Source organism: Podarcis muralis, chromosome 13 (assembly GCF_964188315.1).
Source record: "Podarcis muralis chromosome 13, rPodMur119.hap1.1, whole genome shotgun sequence".
Classification (NCBI taxonomy): Eukaryota; Metazoa; Chordata; class Lepidosauria; order Squamata; family Lacertidae; genus Podarcis; species Podarcis muralis.
Window position 1 is genome coordinate 49,104,015 of NC_135667.1, and position 13,691 is coordinate 49,117,705.

General features: G+C 44.2%; 1 protein-coding gene across 1 annotated transcript; it reads left to right on the top strand.

The window, feature by feature from the left end:
* The first annotated feature begins 794 nt into the window (after window positions 1-794).
* On the top strand, window positions 795-13,309 carry LOC114582002 (UDP-glucuronosyltransferase 2A2-like). Its single transcript, XM_077918315.1, has 7 exons — window positions 795-828; window positions 2,252-3,028; window positions 4,726-4,874; window positions 5,732-5,863; window positions 6,465-6,552; window positions 8,212-8,431; window positions 12,535-13,309. The coding sequence occupies exons 1-7, from the start codon at window positions 795-797 to the stop codon at window positions 12,821-12,823; spliced, it is 1,689 nt and encodes a 562-aa protein (XP_077774441.1). The 3' UTR covers window positions 12,824-13,309.
* Window positions 13,310-13,691: the final 382 nt, after the last annotated feature.

Sequence of the window (13,691 nt, forward strand, 5' to 3'; positions counted from 1 at the left end):
AAAAATCGCTCACCCGCCTGAGCTATGCTACCACTCGCACACGTCTCAAAAGCTGTCCCATCGCCACCAGAAGCCGCCAATTGCCCGCCCAATTGTCGCAGCGACAGCAAATCCACGCCAGCCCTTGCTGCAGCCACCAATAACACCAAAAATCTTGCCTTATAAACGGAAAAGTATGGTTTATGATGTAGTTGCCATGATGATGGTCAGTTCCTTCGCAATGGTGAAGGGTCCCCAAATGTTGGAACTTTGAGGGGCTGAGAGCTGGGCTGGATGTGGAACTTTTATTTTCTGTTTCCTCTTTTTGCTTTCTTTCTTTTTCTTTCAATGCTCCATTTTACCGTAAAATAAAATAATGAAAGAGAAACAGTAATTACAGCGGTGTAGCCTTGCAAAGGAACTGGCCCCTAAGGCAGCTAAGGCTGCAATTCTGGGACACTTCCTTCTCTAAAACATTTAATCCGGCCCTGCAAACACAGAACGCTGGCACTGTACCACTTCAGGCTGCATGTGGAAATCGATTCTTCTTATTATCATTTTAATATATTTGCATCCCACCTTTCTCCCAAATTGGAATTCATGTCCTCGTGCAAGATAGCATGTCTATGCACTCCCAGCAGATGGTAAGGTAGCTTGTCAGGGAAAATGCCTGAGCCTTCTTTCTCCCCACTGAGATGCGAACTTTCAGTGTGCAGGGAGGAAATAGACAGGTAATGTCCCACCTGTTCCCACTGGAACAGTCCCAGAAAGGTTGCTTCACATGCCCACTCTGCTCTGCAAATATAATGGGCATGATGTCTGCATGTTTGAATGCCATGAACGCAGTTAGTAGGAGGATCATTCAAGCTGGGAAAATAAAAGGTTAAGTTGGGCTTGGTGAAAGTAGTAGAACAATCCTATTTGTTGTTTAGTCGTTTAGTTGTGTCCGACTCTTCGTGACCCCATGGACTAGAGCACACCAGGCACTCCTGTCTTCCACTGCCTCCCGCAGTTTGGTCAAACTCATGTCCGTAGCTTTGAGAACACTGTCCAACCATCTCGTCATCTGTCGTCCCCTTCTCCTTGTGCCCTCCATCTTTCCCAACATCAGGGTCTTTTCCAGGGAGTCTTCTCTTCTCATGAGGTGGCCAAAGTATTGGTGCCTCAGCTTCACGATCTGTCCTTCCAGTGAGCACTCAGGGCTGATTTCCTTCAGAATGGATAGGTTGGATCTTCTTGCAGTCCATGGGACTCTCCAGAGTCTCCTCCAGCATCAGAATTCAAAAGCATCTATTCTTCGGCGATCAGCCTTCTTTATGGTCCAGCTCTCACTTCCATACATCACTACTGGGAAAACCATAGCTTTAACTACCGTATTTTTCGCCCTATAGGACGCACCTGCCCATAGGATGCACCTAGTTTTTTTGGGGGGAAATAAATAAAAAAAAATTTATCCCCCCCCCAGCCGCGGCTTCAGCGCGCCCCGCGCTCCGGGGAGCAGGCTGCTTCCCTATATTGTGTAATTTGGCCCAGAGTTGGTTTTGCTCTGAATTGCCTGCTGGATGCCTCTCCTTTCTGCCAATAAAAATACTGGTTTAACAGCTTTGCCGTCAAATTTATTGTGCCCATTAAAATGCTGGTGTCAAATTGCAGCTCAGCAATAATCCCATGTGACTATGATGCTCGGCAGTGTGACTGATCTGGATAAGAATAGGCTGCGGATATCTGCCCGGAGCGCGGGGCACTCTGCTTCAGCGCGCCCCGTGCTCTGGGCAGCAGGTTGCTATCCACAGCCTAGGGAGCCCTGCGGGAACTCCCGCAGGCTCCCCAGGCTTGCTGATAGCTTCCTGAAGCCTGGAGAGCGAGAGGGGTCGGTGCGCACCGACCCCTCTCGCTCTCCAAGCTTCAGCGAAAGCCTGCATTCGCCCCATAGGACGCACACAGATTTCCCCTTCATTTTTGGAGGGGAAAAAGTGCGTCCTATAGGGCGAAAAATACGGTATATATGGACCTTTGTTGGCAAGGTGATGTCTCTGCTTTTTAAGATGCTAATCTAGGTTTGTCATTGCTTTATGGTTATGTAAAAATATCATTCAGTTGAAACAGTGATGGAGATGGGTTGTGCCATTTGTCTTCTCATTCCAGAAATCTTCAAACAGTGTTCCACCTGGACAGTTAAAAATCAAGACTCAGCACACTTGGTAAAAAGTATTCTCTGAAGTAGGGTGTGGAATAGGAGTTTTATGCACTGAATGACATCTTTGTTGACAAGTGACAGAAGACAAATCTTTAGCTTTCCCAGAAAAGAACATCATGACCCCCACATCAGCAGGAGTGGCATTAATTCATTTGTTAACACTTCAGCTTGCCTTAGTAGGAAACATTTTCTGTGGGAATGTGCTTATCTGGCCAGAGGATGCCAGCCACTGGCTAAATATCAAGGTCATTATCCAGGAACTGCTGCATAGAGGTCACAATGTCAGCATCCTAGCCCCGTCAGCGTCCATCTTAATCGAACCCAGTGATGATATATCAGCTGCTAAGTTTGAGGTGTTCCCTGTGCCCTATGGGAAGGATGAGGCCCAGTCGTTCTTTGAGGAATTCGTCACGTTGTTGCTGGACCACAAGCCAACTGCTCTGACCTTCTACAGGTTTTACCAAGAGATGCGAAAGATGATGAGGAAAGTACATGAGTTCCATAAGTTCAAGTGTGAAAATGTGCTGGCCGATCAGGAACTCATGGCCCGCCTGAAAAAGAGCAACTACGACGTGCTCCTTGCAGACCCTGCGACACCCTGTGGCGACCTGATTGCTGTGAAAATGGACATCCCGTTTGTGTACACCCTGCAGTTCACGCCAGGCTTGACAGTGGAGAGACACTGTGGCAAGATACCTGCCCCTCCTTCCTATGCCCCGGCTGTCTTGTCTGGGCTCACGGACAAAATGTCATTTGGAGAAAGGGTGAAGAATATAATATCTTACCTCGTGCAAGACCATGTTTTCCAGACCTGGTATGGAGATTGGGACTCTTATTACAGTCAGGTTTTAGGTAAGCCTGTTTTTGTTTCTTCTTCCCAAAGTATTGTTATTATTTGGTAGAGTAGATGCTCTAAAGGGGCCAAGGATTCCAACTTCAGTCCTTGGCACGACCAGTTAGAAAGGACCTCCTAGTAGCAGGATTGGAAAGGCCTCATCCTGGGCCTGTGTAGAGCCATGGTCAGCTGGGAATAGACTCTACTAAGCTTTAGAGCCTGATCATCTGTAATACTACTACTACTACTACTACTACTACTACTAATAATAATAATAAATTTTTATTTATACCCCGCCCTCCCCAGCCAAGACCGGGCCCAGGGCGGCTAACAACCAATAATAAAAACAAGTTGATTAAAATACAATTTTAAAAAGATTAAGATACAGCATTAAAACAATTAGGGAGCAATTCATAGGAGGAGAAAGGAAAAAGAAAGAGGGGGAGGGAATCAAACTGATTCAGAGCCAAAGGCCAGGTGGAACAGCTCTGTCTTATAGAGAGTAAGGGAGTGAGGAGTGAATCTTACCTGCTTTGTTCTTTTATGGCTTCACCCAGTTGCTCTGCCTTCTGTACAACTCCCCCTGAGCTCAAATTGAACTAGAATCATATCTAAAATTAGCTTTGGAGTTGAAGCATAGACATTATTCTGGGATTTTCTGCTCATTTCCACCACTCAACAAATGATGAGCAAGCAACTTTTATGTAGTTCTATCTATTATTTCATCAGGATCCTTCTGTACAATATTTTACTGATGTGTTTTATTGCAATGGATGGCAGAGAAACTTGATCTGATATTGTAAACCTATGTAAATTCCACTTCCCGGAGTGACAGACACACAACTATGCTTTGAAACTGGAGTTACCTGAATTTTGCAATGCAGTTCAATCGACAAAAAAAATTGTACAAAAATGTGTAAGTTATGTGAAGCATGCAGGGAAATGCATACATTTGCGAGAATAGCTTCGTATATTTGGGAAAACTGCTTGCAAATATGTGTACAATATGCAAAAGTGCATACAAAAATATGTCTGTTAGGAGTGACACTTTTTTGTGAAAACTTTTTAAATGAATGACATTTAATGCACTAATGTGGACAATTTATTGTGGAAGAAAGAGACTGAGAGCAGCCACAATTGACCTTTCCTTAGCTCCTGCACATTGGAAAGATACCACATGAAGATAATCTTCATACAACTGTATGTGTGATCACCACCACACTGTTGTTGTTTTGAGGGGAAGATGTGTTATCAATGCACCAGTAATATTGAGGGGGAAAGAAAGTCAAGGAAGCTGAAGGAACCAAAAGCTGCAACAGATAGTATCTGCACAGTGTTCTTTGCAGAATTCAGTAACAAGAACTGAACCAATGGCCTGGTTTGTCAATAGATTGTCACTAGTTCTGGTGCACATTCAGCTACCAACGCTGACTTCAGGCCAATTGGTTCTTTCTAACATTATGGAAGAGAAAACTTGGACTTACCCCTGAAAGAATATCCATCAAGGAGCCATAGCCAGTCCAGGCTTGCTAATGAATGAGTGCTCATAATACATATATTTCTTTCTGTCCCCAGTTCCTGTTCACATCTCTTACTTTTTTTAGGTGTCCAGTTGAAATGTAATGTGTGAACCAGCTTTCACGATTTGTGGAAATGTTGAAAAAGTGAAGGAGACAAGCTGAATGTAACCTCGTTCCTCTTTCTCATTCGACAGGAAGACCCACAACTCAGTGTGAAGTGATGGGGAAAGCGGAAATCTGGTTGATCCGTACCTACTGGGACCTTGAATTCCCACGGCCTCTCCTACCAAATTTTGAGTTTGTGGGGGGTCTGCAGTGTCAGCCAGCCAAGCCTTTGCCAGAGGTAATTCTGAAACCCAATTTCACTTAGGCGTGCTTTCCTGAGAGAAGGTCCCATTGTTCTTGCTGAGTGAATTATACATTTTGAGAAGTGTAGCAAATGTAGTGAATGAGCAGGATGGAAGCTTATCATCACTGATATAACTGTGCCAGGAAGAACTTGGCCTGTTTAATTTCTGCTTTTCAGGCTGATGTGAAAAGCACAGGTGAAAAAGTGGAGAAAGGGTGTCTGCAGCTGGAGTAACCAGTGACTTTGTCTGTTGTCTACTCTGCTCTCTGGGTGGCGCTGTGGTCTAAACCACTGAGTCTCTTGGGCTTGCCGATTGGAAGGTCGGCGGTTCGAATCCCCACGATGGGGTGAGCTCCCGTTGCTCTGTCCCAGCTCCTGCCAACATAGCAGTTCGAAAGCACAACGGTGCAAGTAGATAAATAGGTACCAATGTGGCAGGAAGGTAACCGGCATTTCTGTGCACTCTGGCACTTGTCACGGTGTTATGTTGCGCCAGAAGTGGTTTAGTCATGCTGGCCACATGACTTGGAAAGCTCTCTGTGGACAAACACCGGCTCCCTCAGCCTGAAAGCGAGATGAGTGCCGCACCCCATAGTCGCCTTTGACTGGACTTAACCGTCCAGGGGTCCTTTACCTTTTACCTTTAGAACTCTAATAGGCTTCCATGGAGCCTAAAGCACAGTTTGGAAGCTGGAACTTAAAGATCATTTCCCAAACACTCCCTCACAACATTAAATATCAAGAAAAATATTCACATTGCTACTCATGCATCGGGTTCAAACGGCAAAGACATGGAGGAATGTGACTTTGTCAATATGTTTATTTTTAAATGTGCTTTGAACTTTTGACAGGAAATGGAAGAATTTGTCCAGAGTTCAGGGGAACATGGCATTGTGGTGTTTTCTCTGGGCTCTCTTGTTGCAAACTTAACAGATGAAAAGAGCAACATCGTTGCTTCGGCACTTAGCCAGCTTCCACAGAAGGTCAGTGTTCATGTTGTTTGGTAAAGAAAACAAAAACAAAAAGTTATATAGTGGACTTGTGAAAATGGTGTCCCAATTCCCTTAACTGACCTGTGACATTGCATCCCTTTACTGCAAACACATTAATGATTTTCTTTTTTTGAAATCTACTTAAATACATTAGAGTTGTGTTAGACGTTGAAGCTATCCTTGTCTATTACAGTCATACCTCGGGTTACAGATGCTTCAGGTTGCGTTTTTTCAGGTTATGGACCCGCCAAAACCCGGAAGTACTGGAATGGGTTACTTCTGGGTTTCGGCGGTCGCACATTTTGCTAAATCGCATTTTGCGCATGCGCAGAAGTGCCGAATTGCAACCTGCGTGTGCGCAGATGCAGCGTTGCGGGTTGCGAACATGCCTTCCGCACAGATCACGTTCGCAACCCAAGGATCCACTGTAAATGTTGTGAGAGTTAATTATTGGTGCAGAATAATTCATAGAGAAGAAGATGGACAATGGAATTTGCTCTGGATAACTTATAGTTTATTTGTTTTCTTCAGTTTTACCTGTAATTTATGAATGTAGGAGTCATGGAAGCTTTCCTCTTATTTTCTAATCCAGGTTCTTTGGCGCCACAAAGGGAAAAGACCAGAAACTTTAGGTGCCAACACCAGGATTTATGACTGGATACCACAAAATGATCTTCTTGGTGAGAGAGACCTCATGCTTGTCACAGTTATGGCTTCATTGCTGTGTTCTTCCAATCCCTAGGAAATATCTTTCCTCCATCCCCATATTCCTCACTCATGACAGCAATGAGCATTCTCCCCTTGTTCTATTCTGATCCATTCCTGACCACAGAATGGTAGTTGTCATGTATCCAGTGGTCTGTGTTTGCCTGAGCTTGAGTCCGGACTAGGACTTCTGAGCCCCTGTGTCCTGATTCGACACATGATAATCCAACCACAGAACATTTCAGGATTTGGCCACTGCCATTGGCCCTGAAACTCTGAGTTATGATTCGCAGCTTAGAAATTTAGACAGCCAGTCATGTTCGGAGTGCCCCAGACATTCAGAAATGTACAGTGGTACCTCGGGTTAAGTACTTAATTCGTTCCGGAGGTCCGTTCTTAACCTGAAACTGTTCTTAACCTGAAGCACCACTTTAGCCAATGGGGCCTCCTGCTGCCGCTGCGCTGCCGGAGCACGATTTCTGTTCTCATCCTGGAGCCAAGTTCTTAACCCGAGGTACTATGTCTGGGTTAGAGGAGTCTGTAACCTGAAGCGTATGTAACCCGAAGTACCACTGTATATAAGCAGTTGCTCTGCCCCTGTTGTCCAGTTCTGTTAGTTCAATAAAGGTTCCTGCAGTGATCACTTTGCCTTGCTTCATAGGAACCCATCTATACTTCAGTAGTATCATAAAACTGTAGTGTTTTCTAGTCCAACCAGCAAGTTTATTGTGCTCCTGTGTTCTGTGCTGCCTGCTTTCTTGTTGAGGATACAGTGGTGCCCCGCAAGACGAATGCCTCGCAAGACGAAAAACTCGCTAGACGAAAGGGTTTTCCGTTTTTTGAGTCGTTCCGCAAGACGAATTTCCCTATGGGCTTGCTTCGCAAGACAAAACGTCTTGCGAGTTCTTGCGAGTTTGTTTCCTTTTTCTTAAAGCTGCTAAGCTGCTAAGCCGTTAATAGCCGCTAAGCCGCTAAGCCGTTAATAGCCGCTAAGCCGCTAATAGCCGTGCTTCGCAAGACGAAAAAACCGCAAGACGAAGAGACTCGCGGAACAGATTAATTTCGTTTTGCGAGGCACCGCTGTATATCTATATGCAACATTCAGAGATAGCATGGCATGTGGACTAAGCTGGAATGCTATAGCTGAAGATCAATTATAATTTAACCATTTCATATCGAGTAAATTTTCCTCTTCCTTCTCCAGGACACCCCAATACCAAAGCTTTTATAACACATGGTGGAACCAGTGGAATTTATGAACCTATTTATCATGGTATTCCTATAGTGGGGAGTCCCATGTTTAGCAACCATTCCCATAACAGGAAGAGGCAGGGGAAACATGGGGTACACCCCAGGGAAAACCAAGCCCCCAGACAGTGCTAAATTTTTGGTACTTTGCATTTTCCACTATTCAGGATATCAGGGACTACAAACTCTCTCTGTTTTACAAAGCTGTTGTTGTGTGCTTGGCCAGGGTCAGTGTTGAGTTCTAGAAACATTAATATGTATAGTGAACTGCAATCTTCAGAGATTGCCTGACAGCTGGACTATGCTGGGCACTGCTGCTGAGAATCAATGCTAATAACCTACTTTTATCATCCCATAGTCAACAGAGTCTCATCTTCTCCTTCCAGGACACCCCAAGACCAAAGCCTTCATAACACATGGTGGGATCAATGGAATTTATGAAGCTATTTACCATGGCGTTCCCACAGTGGGGATTCCCATGTTTGCTGACCAGCCCGACAATATTCAGCACATGAAGGCAAAGGGGATGGCTGTAGGGCTGGACATCCAGACAATGGAAGCCGAAGATTTAGTGGATGCTGTGAAGGCTGTTATTCTCAACGCCACGTGAGTCAATCGCAAACTCTCCTCTGAAAGTGAGAGATGACTAGTGGTCTCCATTAGTCTGCAGAATGCATGTGAGATTGCTTCAGGGCCAGGTGTATGGCAGCTTTCCTGTGGAAATGGGCAGAAACCATGCCAAGTGTCAAAAGCTGATTATGGAAGAGTATTGCTCCTTAGCACTGCGCCCGTTGTTGTTTTGCTAGAATTGCAACATTTCCTAGAATTGCACTGCAGTCTACAGGGTTGCTGTGAGGATAAATTCAGAATGGTGTTAGATTCAAAATGCTACTGTAAAAAGTTGTTGTTGTTTAGTCATTTAGTCGTGTCCGACTCTTCGTGACCCCATGGACCAGAGCACGCCAGGCACTTCTGTCTTCCACTGCCTCTCGCAGTTTGGTCAAACCCATGTTGGTAGCTTCGAGAAAACTGTCCAACCATCTCGTCCTCTGTCGTCCCCTTCTCCTTGTGCCCTTCATCTTTCCCAACATCAGGGGCTTTTCCAGGGAGTGTTCTCTTCTCATGAGGTGGCCAAAGTACTGGAGCCTCAGCTTCACAATTTGTCCTTCCAGTGAGCACTCAGGGCTGATTTCCTTCAGAATGGATAGGTTTGATCTTCTTGCAGTCCATGGGACTCTCAAGAGTCTTCTCCAGCACCATAATTCAAAAGCACCAATTCTTCGGCGATCAGCTTTCTTTATGGTCCAGCTCTCACTTCCATACATCACGACTGGGAAAACCATAGCTTGAACTATACGGACCTTTGTTGGCAAGGTGATGTCTCTACTGTAAAAAGTAGGATGGTTCAAATCAATGTCCATAGTATCAAGGCATGTACTGCACCCTCCTTGCACACCTCACCCAGGCAAGTATGCATCCACACATTGGATTTGCAGAAGATATGCATGTAAAGTCATGTGCTCAGATGCCTAAATATTGTGGTTCTGTCACAGATTTGCACCTCCTTTGATTTGTAGGTGTTTGTTTTTCATGACTCAAACCTGGCGACACACACAGTCCTCCCCCAGTTCAAAATCAGGGACAGACAGGCTGAAAATACACTTTTAATTATTATCATTCTTTATTTATCAATTATTGAGTTTATATCTATTCCATCTTTCCCCTAAGGAGCTCAAGGTGGCATTCATGGGTCTTCTTCCCCCATGTTATTCTCACAACAACCCTGTGAGGGAGTTGAGGCTGAGAGAGACAATAATTGGCCCATGATCATACAGGGAACTTCATGGCTCTATGATAGTTTTGACTCTGATCTCCCAGCTCCTAGCCCAGTTAATATGCCTCCACTATACTGCACATTCTGGAAAGAGGGGAGTAATCTTTTCACACAGGCCTGGAAATATATGGGGGGTGGGGCAACTTATTAACAGCCCTGTGTGGCTCCTTTAAGACTAAGCTATGCAGGCTGCCATACAGTGCATATGTTATGTACTGAGGTGAATAGGATCCAAAAGGCAGCAGTCTGATTGGTCCTAGAATAATAGGATTCAGAATGCAGCAGTCTGATTGGTCCACAGGAGCCACCCAATCCAGCTCCAGGTGGAAGGGAATCTGCAACCTGATTGGCCTACAGGAGAATCTCGGAATTAGCCAATCACATGGGGCCCATTGTGTAAATAATGTATATAAGGCAGACATTCTGGGGGAACTTCCATTCCTCCTCACCACTATGAGCTGAATAAAGAGCATAGAATCCACTTTCGACACTGAGTATATTTCAGCATACATATGGGGAAGCAATCCCCATAGAATTCAGTGGGGCTGCACTAGCTGTAAAAGAAGAATCAGGAAAAAGGAGCTGGATAAAACCACTATAAAAACTGTTTGATTTGAAATTAGCCTGGCTTTGAGTTTGTTGATGTCTCTGGTAACCTTTCTCTCACTTCTTGGGTGTTAGCTCCTATTATAGATGTATGATCTGTATCGCTCTGCTTGTTCTATTGCTGCAGATTTGTCATTGCCTTCGGCTATTTAGATGGGTTGAGTAATATGCAGTTCTTTTGGCATGAATCCACCCTAGACATTGCAATAGCAACTCTGAACCAAGCTATGGCACTCAGGGTTTATCCACACTTCCTCTTGTCTTCCCCCGCCCAAGAGAAAGCTGCTCTTTAGTGCTCAATTGGAGGAAACAGCAACTCCTTTTTGTCCCTGGATTGCCATTTGTTCTGATCTATCGCCAAAGAGTGAGTTTTCCCTTGAAAAGGAATGGGACAAGGGGAAAACTGCTGGGAAGCATGCTTTCTGGGCATGGCACAAGCAGAAGTGTGGACAAGCCCTTAGTTAGGTGCTAAGTATTTATACAGCTGCCGTGTTTAAATGCCCCGTTTCACTGCAAAGTAGGAGGATAGAGAGAGGGTGCTAAGAGGTGGTGGCCCCACAACTTTTCTCCCAGCAGTGAAGCAACTGGATAGTAGGGACACCTTCTGAACCAAAGTAAGAAACATTTTCAGTTTAGTTAGGTGCTAAGCATTGTAGAGGGATGCAGGTGGTGCTGTGGGTTAAACCACAAGGCCTAGGACTTGCCGATCAGAAGGTTGGCAGTTTGAATCCCTGCAACAGGGTGAGCTCCCGTTGCCAGGGCCAGGGCCAGGGCAAATAACGAGACCCAGTCTTACAGCTGTGAAACATAGCAGGTGCTGCTAGGTTGTGTTACTTAAGCTGTGTCAGCATTTGGACATAGTATATAAGGAGCAGCACCTAGCTCTCTCATTACCCTGGGGGATGGGTTGTGGTTGGGTCATGTTTGTTGTTCTCTTTAGTGTAAAAGGAGTTTTGTATTTGTTATTAAAACCTTGTTAAAGTTATTTTTGAGTTCCTTGTCATGCATGGTCTCCCCAGCAAGCTCTCTGTAGTGCTACTAAACTGCAAATAGCCAACATCTTTGGCTCCTGCCAACCTAGCAGTTCAAAAGCAGGTCAACGTGCAAGTAGATAAATAGTTACCACTCCGGTGGGAAGGTAAACGGCGTTTCCGTACACTGCTCTGGTTTACCAGAAGCGGCTTAGTCATGCTGGCCACATGACCCGGAAGCTGTACGCCGGCTCCCTCGGCCAATAAAGCGAGATGAGCGCCGCAACCCCAGAGTCGGTCACGACTGGACCTAATGGTCAGGGGTCCCTTTACCTTTACCTAAGCATTGCAGTTGTACAAATACTTTGGTGTCCACGATATCTTTGCAAGGGAGAAGAATCTTGAATGGAAAACAGTAGGCAAGTTTTAATGCTGCTTAACAATTTCCAGAGGTGTGCTCATGTGAGTGTGTTGCAACAAAAGGCTAACCGATTGATCATGATGACATAATAAATGTGTTGATTTTAAAAGTTATTTTGCATCTTGGGGGTAATCATCAAGGACTTTAATGCTACAGTGCTTGCTAAACTGCAATCAAAAATTGAATTCTGGTCTTATCTCCAGGGCGTAGGAAGGGGGGGGCGGGGGCCATCATGGAGGGGGGTGACAAATTATCAATTACTGCCCTACTAGGGCGGTTCATAAAAAAACCTTTTTGTAAAAAATTCCTACTCCAAATATCTTATCTTACTACACTAGGGATTATATAGCTATATATGAAATTTCATGCATATCAGTTAATATCTTGACCCTCCTCCAAGAAAATAGCTGTTTACTGGGCCGTTTTCCTATGTCGTGAAGACTGAAATTTCAATTCAGGGAAGCACTTGCTGTTCCCAACTCTAACCCTGCGGAAAGCCATCTAATTAGACTTTAATTTGATATTGACATGCTTTTAGGAGGTAATTTAATTATTGTTTGATTTTATACCAGTGTTATGTATCTGATGTTAGCTGCCTTGAGCCCAACATTGGTCAGGGAGGGGGGGATATAAATAAAAGTTTATTATTATTATTATAGTTATCATCATCATCATCATCATCAATTATTATTCCTTTGTAAGAAAATATGAAATAACATAAAACCATTTTTGCAGGCAAGCAAAAAAAAAAAAAAAAATCAACCGGGGGGGGGGGGTTTGACAATAAATTTTCTGCACTGGGTACCACCTGACCTTCCTACGCCTCTGCCTATTTCAATTTGTTTTTATTTCTCTTCCCCACCTCCCTTTCCTCCAGATATAAGGAAAACGCCTTGAGGCTATCACAGATCCACCATGACCAACTGTTAAAGCCGCTGGACCGGGCTGTCTTTTGGATAGAGTTTGTCATGCGCCACAAAGGTGCCAAGCACTTGAGAGTAGCTGCCCATCACTTGACTTGGTACCAATATCATTCCCTGGATACCATTGCCTTCTTGATCGGTTGCATGGCACTCTTCACATTCATTGCTGTCAAATGCTGTTTATGCTGTTTATTGTATTGTCGGAAACGTGTTAGGATCATTATGAAGATGAAAACAGAATAGTTTCTCTTGGGACTCTGCCATTGTTGTGTGCCCCTTTATGGAATCTGCTTCCAAAAGTGCTAAGCATTTTCAGCTGTTTAAAGAAGGTTTTAATGTTTGGTGTTTTTATCATGTTTTTATATTCTGCTGGGAGCTGCCCAGAGTGGCTGGGGAAACCCAGCCAGATGGGCGGGGAATTAATAATAATAATAATTTATTATTATAGCAATGCTCAGCTGAAGCCAGCCTTAACAACCCTCCATTCAGCAGTGGAGAGAGGAGACTTGTAGGTATTCACAGTGCTTTTTTCTGCTAGCCTCGATGGCAGCCTCATTTCCTCTCACGGTGTTTCCTGAGTCTCAGACAGAAGCGAGCGTTTAATGTGTGAAGTAGGAGTTGGAATCTAGCACGGTGATTGGTCAGTTTTGTTGTTACCACCTCCAATAGGTACTTCACTTCCTTTCCCAGTGTAATGCATGTTCTTTGTACTTTTGTCCATTTACTGTATTTATTGTCCCCGATTTGAACTATAAAATGTTGATTTTCAAAATGAGAGTACCCCTAAACTTTTTTTTTAAAAAAAGCAAAAAAGCACTGGGCATCCATAATGGTTTGCTTTAGGGTTACTCCCCCCACTTTGAGATTATTCTATAAAAATAAAGATCCAGAAAATGCAGCATAATAAGGTAGTAATGTAAAAGAATTGTAATAGTGATGCAGAAAAAGAATCAATGGCTGCAGCTTTTATGCTGTAAATGGCTTGGCTGCACTGCTCAGAATACAGCTCAATTTTTTATAAATTAAATAAAAAGGATCAAGGCTCATTAACAAACTATCATTTGGTTTTGCTATCTGAAAAAGACCAAATAAAGTTAAATCGCACCATTTC